The sequence below is a fragment of the Branchiostoma floridae genome, chromosome 10, assembly GCF_000003815.2.
Source record: "Branchiostoma floridae strain S238N-H82 chromosome 10, Bfl_VNyyK, whole genome shotgun sequence".
Taxonomy (NCBI): Eukaryota; Metazoa; Chordata; class Leptocardii; order Amphioxiformes; family Branchiostomatidae; genus Branchiostoma; species Branchiostoma floridae.
The window spans coordinates 20,960,050-20,972,515 of record NC_049988.1 but is presented as its reverse complement, the minus strand read 5'-3'; the positions used below and the strand labels follow the sequence as shown (position 1 = coordinate 20,972,515).

General features: G+C 49.9%; 2 protein-coding genes across 2 annotated transcripts; one reads left to right on the top strand and one right to left on the bottom strand.

The window, feature by feature from the left end:
* Window positions 1-112: 112 nt before the first annotated feature.
* On the bottom strand, window positions 113-1,234 carry LOC118424713 (ribonucleoside-diphosphate reductase small chain-like). The gene has a single exon (XM_035833395.1). The coding sequence runs from the start codon at window positions 1,147-1,149 to the stop codon at window positions 115-117; it is 1,035 nt and encodes a 344-aa protein (XP_035689288.1). The 5' UTR covers window positions 1,150-1,234; the 3' UTR covers window positions 113-114.
* A 1,111-nt stretch (window positions 1,235-2,345) lies between these two features.
* LOC118424712 lies at window positions 2,346-8,481 on the top strand. Its single transcript, XM_035833394.1, has 2 exons — window positions 2,346-2,814; window positions 4,116-8,481. Exon 2 carries the CDS (start codon window positions 4,151-4,153, stop codon window positions 8,459-8,461), a length of 4,311 nt encoding a protein of 1,436 aa, XP_035689287.1. The 5' UTR covers window positions 2,346-2,814; window positions 4,116-4,150; the 3' UTR covers window positions 8,462-8,481.
* Window positions 8,482-12,466: the final 3,985 nt, after the last annotated feature.

Here is a 12,466-nt window from a genome sequence, read left to right as displayed (position 1 = left end):
AATCTTTTAAAAGACCCATCTTGTGAGACACGCCCTTATTTGGTCTAGTTGTCACAAAGAAAAAAAAAAGAAATATGACAACGTTTGATTTTTTCGTGCTTTTATTCTCTACTTTTAAAAGTCAGCATCCAACGTGAACTTTTGCTGTTCAGAGGAGGACATCACCCCCATCTTCTGGTACTCTCCCACTTTCTTCTCAAAGAAGTTGGTCTTTCCCTCCAGAGAAATGTTCTCCATGAAGTCAAAGGGGTTCTCGCTGTTGTAAATCTTACTGCACATGAGTTCTCCCAGCAGCCTATCTGCGACAAACTCGATGTACTGTTTCATCAGGTCTTGATTCATCCCAATCAGCTTCACGGGAAGCGCTTCCGTCAGGAACTCTTGCTCAATCTTAACAGCATCGTCGATAATCTGGTGAATGCGATCCTCACTAGGCTTATTCACCAGGTAGCTGACCATAAGACAGGCAAAGTCGGTGTGTAGACCCTCGTCTCTACTGATCAGCTCATTGGAGAAAGTTAGCCCCGGCATGAGTCCTCTTTTCCTTAACCAGAAAATTGCTGCGAAGGCCCCCGAGAAAAAGATCCCTTCCACAGCGGCAAACGCAACTACACGCTCCCCCCAACTGCTCCCCTCGTCTCCGCTCCACTTCAGGGCCCAGTCAGCCTTCTTTTGTACACACGGTATGGTCTCAATGGCACTGAACAGACGCTCTCTCTCATGCGGCTCCTTCACGTAGGTGTCGATTAAGAGACTGTACATTTCAGAATGGATGTTCTCAATGGCTATCTGGAAGCCATAGAAGCACCTTGCCTCAGTCACCTGCACCTCTTTGGTGAATCTCTCAACCAGATTTTCATTGACTATACCGTCACTAGCTGCAAAGAATGCCAGGACGTGTTTGATGAAGTGTTTTTCGTTGTCATTCAGTCTCTCCCAATGCGCCAAGTCCTTAGAGAGATCAACTTCCTCCGTTGTCCAGAATGATGCTACGGCCTTCTTGTACATGTGCCAGATGTCGTGGTACTGGATGGGAAAAATGACGAAGCGTCTGGAGTTTTCACGCAGTAGGGGCTCACATTGCATCTCTCGGTCTACAGAGACCTTAAGTACGGACTGGTTAGACTTCGGTGGCTGCGCTGGAAGCATCTTGCGGCGGTTCTGTTAGCAGAACGAAACGTTCGAGAGGAAGACCTTTTATCTTGTCTGTCACCATATATTTGCATATTTACATTTGCATCAGACGAGTCGGTACTCTGATAGGTCCAGATATACGGAGTTTAGGGGGATATGTAATTCCTTAGCTTAAGTCGGGGTGAAACAGAGGTCAGGCTGAACTTTTGACCCACCAAAGTAACTATGACAACCCGTCCTATTGTTCCCGCTGGCCGCGGAACCTAGTTGCCCGCGCTGAACAACGCCAGATGGCCCCATTGTTCTTGTGTGGGTAGGAAACAATAGACGCCGCGGCTTGGTATGCACACAGCTGGCTTGGACAGACCAAGGAGCTTATATTGGACAGACCTAACGGTAACCTTCAAGGAGAGGTCGTACAGAGAAATACAGTGACCACCCTGCATGTTGTACCAAGGAGCTTTTATCAGTAAGCGCTGGCCCGACACTGCGTTTGCCGTACATACATGGTCAGCCCTAACTTTTTGGAACCGAGGAGGTAAGGAAGAAACGCAAAACCTTTATCAACAACTTGAACAGGGTTCTTGGCCAAACGTTACGCGGGCTGAAGTGCGCCCGTTTTCAAATGCAAATCGGCCTCTGGCCTCTAGTTGACCCCGCTGGCCCCGGCCCTTGGTGGTCGCGCTGAAGAACGCCAGATGGTGGCATTGTTCTTGTGCGGGTAGGAAACAATAGACGGATTGGTCACCGCGGCTTGGTATGCACACGGCTTGAGAGAGAGCTAACAATACACTTGGAGTCAGGCCCGTGCGGAGTCAGACCCGTACAGTGAGCGTCCCACACATTCTGAGCAGCTACAAGACAACAGAGAACGGTGCTGCCTGGACACTGCGTTGTACGTACATACATGGCCAGCCCTAACTCATTGGAACCGAGGAGGCAAGAAGGAAATGTAAAAGCTTTATCAACAAGTTGAACAGGGTTCTTGGCCAAACGGTACGTGGGCTAAAGGGGGCCCGTTTTGAAATGCAAATTGGCCCCTGCTTGGTGTACACACGGCTGGGAACAAAACCAAGTCTTCCGCTTGGAGAGGGCCGTGCGGACAAATTACAGTTACCACCACCCGCGTGCCGAGCAGCGGTGAATTAAGCGCTGGCCGGACACTACGTTATCGGACATACATGGTCAGCCCTAACTTCTGGGAATCGAGGAGGCAAGGAGGAAATGTAAAAGCTTTATCAACAAGTTGAACAGGGTTCTTGGCCAAACGTTACGTGGGCTAAAGGGGGCCCGTTTTCAAATGCAAATCGGTCTCTGGCCCAAAGTTGACCCTGCTGCTGAAGAACCACAGATGGCCCTTTGTTGTTCACTGCCAGGAGACAATAGACGGAGTCGTCGCCCAGACAATAGACGGAGTCCAAGCAAGTTGTCCTGCCTGCCGGCTTCGTTCCGCCTCACCGACTCGCTCTGGGCGAAAGTGGCCCGTTTTGTTATGCAAATGACCATCTGCTCTTCGTGAAGGGACATGCCATATTTGGCTAGCCAATCAATAAAAAGGCCACAGGCGAGACACCGGCGATCAGTTGGCCTGGGGGTCACCCCGGACTGTGCCCCGATTCTGACGTCCCACCTACTTGGATGACGGCTGCACCGCTACGGATGGCTCGGCGCTTTCTTTCGGTAAGTGGAAAACACTTTTTTACATATCTTTGATTATCTGATAGAATCGCTGAAACAGGCACAAGTTGTTTGCAACCCGTGACTAGGGGATTCGTGTGGGAACGTTACGAAAACTCTTGTTGTTGTTGTGTCATGTCTGTAGAAAAAATTCCTTGGTAAAAAACACGCCCTAGATTATGTGATACGCAATGTTATGTCGAGTGCTACGTATACCATTACCAACTTTGAAACGTAACAGTACGTGTGCCACAGTTTCTTTGTTTTTTGTACGGAAAATTTGTCCGCTTTGGCAAAACCCGGCTCAATTGTTCCCCGCTAGCCCCATGCATGTTTGTTCCGCATCGCTGACTCGGTCTGGGCGAAGTGGCCCCCGTTTTGTGATGCAAATCACCATCTGCTCTTCTTTCGCTGACCATATTTGGCTAGGAATCGCTCAAACAGGCACAAGTTGTTTGCAACCCGTGTAAAAGTAGAATACGTGTTACTGTATTTTCTCTGCACCAAAACATGTTTGGAAAGAACTGTTGCAAATGTTGTACCAGGTCATTTTCGTTTAGCTTTCGTGTGGAGTGTCGTGTCATGTTCAACACTAGGAGATCCGTGTGGGAACGTTACGAAAACTTTTGTTGTTGTTGTGTCATGTCTGTAGAAAAATTCTTTAGTAAAAAAAAAAAAATACGCCCTAGATTATGTGATACGCAATGTTATGTCGAGTGCTACGTATACCATTACCAACTTTGAAACGTAACAATACGTGTGCCACAGTTTGTTTGTTTTTGTACGGAAAATTTGTCCGCTTTGGCAAAGCCCGGCTCAATTGTTCCCCGCTAGCCCCATGCATGTTTGTTCCGCATCGCTGACTCGGTCTGGGCGAAGTGGCCCCCGTTTTGTGATGCAAATCACCACCTGCTCTTCTTTCGCTGACCATATTTGGCTAGGCAACCTTTTTAGACGAACACTCTTGTTGTTGTTGTGTCATGTTTGTAGTAAAATTCTTTTAGTAAAAAAAATACGCCCTAGATTATGTGATACGCTATATGTTATGTCGAGTGCTACGTATGTCATTACCAACTTTGAAACGTAACAGTACGTGTGTCACAGATTTTTTACGGAATGTTTTCTCCGCTACCAAAACAAGTATTACCCACCGACAACAACGGTTGTTCGTTTACAAAAGAGCACCGAAGCCCTTTCTTTGTTTGTCATGGAATACTGATGAGTGTGCGGTCGTCGCTATAACAAAAGCACTGGAGTATTTTACAAATTCAGTGTTTTAAACAAAGCTTTGTATGTTCTTTCAGAACCCATCAGTGATCGACACTACCGTCAACTAGCCATGGCGTTTACTTGTGATACGTGCGGAAAGACCTTCACACTAAAACGCAATCTCACCCGTCATCAGAAGTCCCACGACCCGACCGCACCCACGCACGAGTGCGATTTTTGCGGCAAAAAGTTTCCTAGACGGGACAATCTACTGCAACATCGGCGGCTGCACGACAAACCCAAGCCGGGCCCCACGTTCTGGTGCCGACCGTGTAACGTGGCGTTTGACACGGCCCACGCCCTGCAGGCGCACCGAGAAGCCGCACACCCCGTGGCGTCAACCTCCCGACCACGGAAGAGAGTTTCCTCCGCAGACGGGGCCGGGCCCAGAGCGAAACGACGCCACATCCAACCCGCAGGAGACGACGACGCATTTCCCTTTGAGGAAGATCCGGAGGACGTATCGGAAGAGCTGATTCCCCAGCACGAAGACGTGGCTGTTCAAAATCTGTACCGGCAGAAATGGTCTATGATCAGGACGCAGTTCAAGCGGGGCCAAAACATCCAGGACACGTACAACTTTCGACTGGAGTCCGAAAATCCTAGCGATCTGGCCAACAACGTGTGGGCCATCTTTGGCGACCAGCAAACCGTCTTTAAGATCAACCTATCGTTCGGGTTCATCCTCCAGGACGGGGAAACGGGGGCACTGCGATATTTTTACCCTTGTGAAAATAATAACGGATTTTTACCAGAACCCGTCCAAGTGGAAAACGAGGATGGTGTCCGACGGTTCCTGGACAAGATCGAAGAGGTCGATCACATGGAGAATGCGCGACAGGAGCGCCCCAACAGTAAGTCCGTCCTGCAGAAGATGGTGAACGTCATGTTCTACGTGAACAAAATCAAGGAACATCCCATCGGTGCCCCCGGGACGCTGACAGACTACATCAGGAACAGCAAGTCCATCATCGCCCTTTATAGCGGAACAAACGGCCCGTACACGGACAAACTCTACTTTTTCCGGTGCCTAGCCCTCCATCGGCAATGCGATCGCACCAAGCTGGAAAGGACAACCAAGAGCCTCTTCAAAGAGTACCTGGCGTGGGTGGGAAAGACGTCTAGGCAGTTCAAAGGCGTGTCTCTCAAACATCTGGAGGACATAGAAAAATTGTTTGAGGTCGACGTGTACGTCTATGCTCTACAGCCCAATAACGATGAAGGCGCCGAAGATGACGACGTCTTTGCGGAGTTGGTGAGACGTCCCCTGTCTACTCACAACAATACGATGTACCTGAATCTCTGCGAGCACCATTACAGTTACATAAAGGACTTTAAGACTTACGCCAAGTCGTACGCGTGTCCGCAATGTGGAAAGAGGTGGACGCACCGCGGACATTGCGAAAGACACATTCGCACGTGCGACGGCAAGGTGACCAAGGAGTATCCGGGGGGTGCCTACCATCTACCGCAGACCATCTTTGAAAAGCTGCAGGACGAAGGGATCGTCGTCCCCGAAGAAGATCGTTACTATCCCTACCGCGCCTGCTTCGATATAGAATGTCTTCTAAAACCACTGACTAATCAAAAGACGGACAAGATGACGTGGGAGGCGGCGCACGAACTCTTGAGCGTGAGCGTCTGCTCAAACGTCCCTGAATACACCGACCCAGAATGTTTCGTGTCCGAAGGCGACCCGACAAAAGTGGCTGAAGACTTGTTGAATTTCCTGCAGCAAATCAGTCGTAAAGCGTACTCCCTTCTGTCGGAAAAGTTCCTCTCGGTGTCGCTCAAGATGGGAGAAATTCGGCAAAGGGATTTGGAAAAAGAGGAAGAAGAAGAAGAGGAAACGGAAGGAGAATCCCCGCAAGACAAGGTAAAGCGAAAAGAAAAGCGCATGAAAGAACATTACATGACAAAAATGATGGAGGAACTGAGCAAGTACATGAGTCAGCTGGTGGTCCTTAGTTTCAACGGTGGGAAGTATGACCTGAACGCCATCAAAAAAGTGTTCCTCCCGCTGCTGTTGCGATCGACCAGCAAACTCCGACCCATCAAGAAGAACAACACGTACATGTCGATTGAAACGGACGACCTCAAATTCCTGGATCTCATCAATTATGTGGCTCCGGGCTTCTCCTACTCTATCCTGCTGAAGGCGTACGGCTGCCAGGAGACAAAGGGATTCTTCCCGTACGAATGGATGGACAGCTTGGACAAGTTGGAGCACACGCAGCTACCACCACGAGCCGCCTTCCATAGCAACCTGCGACAGTCCGACATCTCGGAGGAGGACTATCTGTACTGTCAGCGCGTGTGGGAAGAGCAGGGCATGACGACCATGAGGGACTTCCTAATATGGTACAACAACAAGGACGTTAGCCCCATGGTGGAAGCCGTGCAGAAGATGACAGAGTTCTACCAGGACAAAGGTATAGACATGTTTAAGGACGGCATTAGCGTCCCGGGCCTTACACTTAAGTACCTCTTTATGAACTTACCACACGATACTTACTTTACTCTTCCAGACAATGAGGATGTGTACAGATTGTATAAAGACAACATAGTGGGGGGACCCAGCATCATCTTTCATAGGTACCACGAGAAGGGTAAGACCTACATCAGGGCCGACGAGATGAAATTGTTGGGCAGGGAACCGAAACCTTGTGAAAAGGTCATTGGCTACGACGCGAATGCGTTATATCTGTGGGCCCTGATGCAAGACATGCCATCCGGCCATTACATTCGGCGGCGGGAAGACACGGGGTTCGAAAGAGAATATTCCACACCTCAGTGGGGACGAATGGCCGTCGACTGGTTAGACTGGCTGGCCCAAGAGCGGAACCTTGTCATTCGCCACAAATTCAATAGCACAGAGAAGCGCATCGGTTCACGTCGAATTCCGGTGGACGGTTTCTGTTCCGACACCGGGGAAATCTTTCAGTTTCACGGTTGCTATTGGCACGGTCACCGCTGTCCCTTGACCAAAGGCCAATTCTTCAACGATCGTCGCGGCAAGTCTTTCGCGACTTTGCGGGCGGAAACGGCCCAAACGACCGAGTACCTGCGAGCGTGTGGGTATACGGTCATCGAGATGTGGGAGTGCCAATGGAGAAACTTGGTAAGAGCCGACGTCCGATTGGCGTCTTTCTTGGAAGGCCGCAAGACTCCCACCGAACATCTTCCCGACATGACCGGTGAACGCGTCCTCCAGGCTGTTCGCTCGAAGGAGTTGTTTGGAGCGGTGGAATGCGACATCGAGGTCCCCGCGGATCTCAAGTCGCGCTTCGCCGAAATGCCTCCGATATTTAAGAACGTCGAGATCTCCATCGACGATATTGGCGAGCACATGAAGGAGTACGCCGTGGATCATCGCATTATGTCCAAACCCAGGCGATCGCTCATCGGTAGTATGTTCGGTCAAAAGATCCTCTTGGCTTCGCCCTTACTCAACTGGTATCTCGACCACGGCTTGAAGGTCACTCGCATCTACCAGGTGATGGAGTACAGACCCAAACCAAGTTTTAAAGCTTTCGGAGAGGCCGTTAGCGATGCGAGGCGTAAAGGTGACGAGGACAAAAGCAAGAAGATCATCGCCGACACCATGAAGCTGATCGGTAATTCGGGTTACGGCAAGACGGTCACCAACAAAGAAAAACAAACGGACGTCGAGTATTGCCAAGACGTCGTGACCGCCACTCGAAAGATCAACACTCAGCGGTTTCGGCATCTGATCGTGGTCAACGACAACAATTTCTTTGAAATTGAGTCGGCGAAGCGCACCATCAAGTTTAACCTTCCCATGCAAATTGGCTTCTTCGTATACCAATACGCCAAATTGCGTATGCTCGCCTTTTACTACGACTTCATGTTAAAGTTCGTGGACGTGTCCGATTTCCAGTACTGTGAAATGGACACGGACTCTGCTTACATCGCCATCTCGGCGGACAAGCTGGAGGACGTGATCAAACCCGACATGCGGGAGTCGTACAACCGCGAGAAATCTGACTGGTTTCCCCGGACAGACACCAAACAGAACGCGGCTTACGACAAGCGCACTCCCGGGTTGTTCAAAGAAGAATGGTCCGGGAGCGGTATTGTCGGTCTGTGCAGTAAAACGTATTACTGTTTCGGCGGAGATGAAGCGAATGACGACAAATTCAGTTGCAAAGGGGTGAGCAAACGGTGTAACGTCATCAACCACCTCAAGTACCTGAACGTCTTGCAGACCAAGAAAAGTGGCCAGGGCATCAACAAAGGGTTTCGCGTGCACGACAACGAAATACACACGTACACGCAAACTCGAGATGCCTTTTCGTACTTTTATCCCAAACGAAAGGTAAAGAATGACCGGGTCACCACTCTCCCTCTCGATATTTAGAGCGGCTAGTGTGTCATATATTGCGCATAGATGTATATTGTAAAGCAAACGTGTGATGATGATGAAATGCTGCTGCCATGACTCGCCTCTGTTGGAAATAAATGCGCAGAAACGTTGTTTGTCATTATTATAGTATAGTAGATAGATAGATAAATAGTGCTGCTGGGCAGAGTTGACGTCATTTGCGGGTATGGATGCGAGAATACACCATCCATGTCGGATGGTTCTAGCGGGCTGTTCTGGGTCTGGGAAATCTTATTTTGCTCAAAAACTACTGACGACGGGAGCCAGTTGGATTGATCCCGGTCCCTTTCAACACGTGGTGTGGTGTTATTCGGAGTTTCAGGACAAGCTGCACCACGAGCTGACTTCGAAACTTGGTTCAAAAGTTCAGTTCGTAGAAGGCCTTCCCAACAATTGGAATGACGTCATTAAGCCGTCATGCCGCAACGCGCTCGTGATTGATGATCTCATGATTGAGTCGGCCAAGGACACGGATCAAAGGGTTACGAAATTGTTTACCCGAGCCAGCCGTCATCGTGACCTGTCGGTGATTTTTCTCGTTCAGAATTTGTTCTTTCAAGGCCTGAGAACCATTTCTCTAAACTCCAGTTACATCGTCCTGTTCAAATCGCCAAGGGATCAAAGCATGATCACCACGTTAGCTCGGCAAATGTACCCGGGGCACGGTAAGTTTCTTCGAGAGTGTTACGAAGACGCCGTGAATAAGACGACGTACGGACATCTCTTCCTTGACCTCCATTCCGAAACGCCTGAGGACCTGCGCGTGAGAACAAACATGCTGACGCCACAACCCCAAGTGTACCTGAGAAAGTGATAAAACGTTCCGTTCGTCCACGTCGCGGTCTCATTTTGCCGAAGATGTCGAAGAGGTTACATCGTCACGCCGATTGTCTCCGGGTGTTGAGCAAGGCCAACCCGAAATTGCGAAAAGCCATCCTGTCGTCCGCCCCTAACGATCTCTTGAAATCGATTTGTGACTGCACGCACAACGTCTTGAAGGGCAACGTTCGTCTCACACCTGCCCAGAAGAAAGGTCTGGCTCGGCACAAAGCCACTCTGCGTCAGCTTGGCGATAAGAAGGTTCCCCTGACCAAGAAAAGGCAGACGTTGATCCAGAAGGGTGGGTTCCTGTCTCTTCTACTCAGTCCGATAATCTCTGCAATCAGCTCCTTATTTGGAGGTGGACGGAAGTAACGCCGCTCTGTCGTCATGGAACACAGCAGAAAGATGGCACTCGTGCCGCAAGAATTGCTCTCAACGATTCAGGCTAAGCAACAAGAACAGACGTCTCCCCTGGTCAAGACCGCCGTTACCTTGGACGAAGAAATGAAGTCGGTGATGGAACGACCCGATCTTCCGGACGACGAGAAAGCTACCTTGTACCAACAACTCTTGCAGCGTTATTTGACGTACAGAGATAAGCGTCGCACAGAACCAGTCACGGTGAGGGTGTTGTCCTCACCTACTGCCGTCACCAACACCGCTACCACGGACGGCAACACGGATGGAAAGTCTCCCAGCACCCTCGCATCCGGCGGTAAAGAAGACCAGAGCATACTGGAGGCCTTTCCCAAGACCATGAAAGCTCGCGCACGGCAGATGCTCAACGTCATCAAACACAAAGGTGGAGACATCATCGGTTACAACGATCAGGGACAGTTGCTCTACAACAAACAAGTGGTCCCGGGTTCAAATGTGTCCGACTTGATTAGAGACGCGATGCAAAAGAGGCAAGGGTTCAATCCCACCGGCTGGCAATCTTTTGCCAGGGGACTGGCACGCATCAATGCGCCGGAAGCCGCTATCAGGCACCCGACCCGGCTATCCGTGATCCAACGTCACAAGAGCCGTACCGCCCGTGGTGAAGATCTTTCTGACGGAGAGAGCGAGGACGTCATCCCAACACCCCAACCCAAGCGACGTCGTGTTGTAGCTCAAAGGCTCCCAGGGAAGAAGCGGAAAGTTGGCAGTGCAGGCACTACTCCGTCTACCAAACGGAGCTTCTCGGAAATGTCGTGGACTTAGTAGCGTTAACAAATAAAGTTTCCCGTGATTCGGACACGGGTCTAGATATAGAATTCGTTTACATTTATTTGTTTCTGCGAGTGTATGTGCGTGATTGTGTGTGTGAATGTGTGTGAGCGTTCACAATTAAAGTTTCCCGTGATGCGGACACGGGTCTAGATATAGACTGGGTTTCCATTTATTTGTTTCTGCGAGTGTATGTGTATGATTGTGTGTGTGATTGTGTGTGAACGTTCACAATTAAAGTTTCCCGTGATGCGGACACGGGTCTAGATATAGAATGGGTTTCCATTTATTTGCTTCTGCGAGTGTTTGGGTGTGAATGTGTGTGCGATTGTGTGTGTGTGTGTGTGTGTGTGTGTGTGTGTGTGTGTGTGTGTGTGTGTGTGCGGAAAAAGAGACCACGCTATGACCGATATACGTTTTCATGATATTTATTCATAACAACCTTCTACAGTCAATACTACACTCTAAAGCTATATCATATAGTATACGGTTAACCATGCATACGTTAGTCGTTAAACGCTCGATCAAAGTCTTCTAGGGTTCTCGCTATCTGTCGCATGACGAGCTCGATGTCGACCACGGGAGCATCTATATCAAAATGACGCTCTATAAACTCTGCTACGGATACATCGTTCAGTTCTAAGTCACTGCTAAACATATCGACTATGTTAGTCATCGGAATATTTCTGCATCTGTGCAAGAGGTAGAACAGGCAGTGCTGCCCACAAGTTGTCGACAGTCTAGCTTGTATCTGGCGCTGGTTACGAATCCACGGAAGGCGCGTATTTCGCCGCAAAAATCTTAGTATAGGGCGGGGATACAGACTAGGGGCACGGCCATAAGAATCAAAGAATTCGCCCCGTCCTTCCCCGTCGAAATAGATGGCCAGCCAATGCTGCCCGGGCTTATTGCTTGGGTCAGTATTAACGACGTAAGCGCTCGGATAGACCCGTACACGCCTCGGAAGCCGATCTGAAGCAAAGACTCCGCGGAGGTGAGGTGCCGTGTTCTTGTCGCTCCGTAAGACGGCGTACATCTGTCTCGTGTCCATCTCTAGTTGCTGTAGTCAAAGCTGATGTTTCTCTGCCTGTCAATCTCCAGGAGATTGTCGAATTCAGCGAGGACCACCGCCACCACCGTTTGATCTAAAGCCTGTGCAAAATGCAGCTCCAGGCGAAGGTTTCCCTGTCTGATTATGTTAAAATGGTCCCCACCGAGGCCGCAGAGGTCAGGACTTAGATCGTAACACCACACCGTGAAGCCCTTGTCGTAGTCGCTTCTCGCGATCAGGTTCCCGCTGTCTTGTCCTTGCTTGCCTGTCGTTCCAAACAAGTTCATGTAGGATCTGACGAACTGTCCCTCGGCAAAGTTGGGTGTCAGCGCTTTGTGAGGCACCTCCTGCCCATTGACGCAGAGACTGATGTAGTTCAAGTTAAAGTGTTGAAAGTTAAAGGGGTTGGTACCGAACGAACCCTGGAAGGCTGCGTTGTCCACCAGAGCGATCGCCACGCGTTTGGGGACCTGTCCCAGGAACAGATTGTCGCTCGACACTGAATGGTTACCACGGGGAATTGTAAAAGGTTTTAACTGAACTCTTTTAAGGGCATACTTGGCCGTCTGCTTGTTGAGTTGACTTTCGATGGACAGCTGATAGGTGGGTAACAGGTTCACCTTTCTCAGAAAGACGGCGGCCTCCGTGATGACAATTTTGAACTGATCCCCAGGCGACATCAGACAGAATTGATGTTTCGATCGATGCAGCTTGATTTTAACGTCGACTTTGCTGAGCAAAAAGCGATCTTGATGAAACAGATCGACGTGTAGGGGTCCTATGAGGTCCACTTCGCGACTGTTGCGGGTCATGTTGGCACGCTTCACCAATCCTTCGTTTGCCACTGCGCCCTGATCTGTTGGGTAGGGGTCGACCAAGTGAAGTCGTCCCGGCGTTCT

Excerpts from the sequence above, each read along its gene's own strand:
- LOC118424713 (XM_035833395.1), bottom strand. The coding sequence starts at position 1,149 with ATGCTTCCAGCGCAGCCACCGAAGTCTAACCAGTCCGTACTTAAGGTC.
- LOC118424712 (XM_035833394.1), top strand. The coding sequence starts at position 4,151 with ATGGCGTTTACTTGTGATACGTGCGGAAAGACCTTCACACTAAAACGC.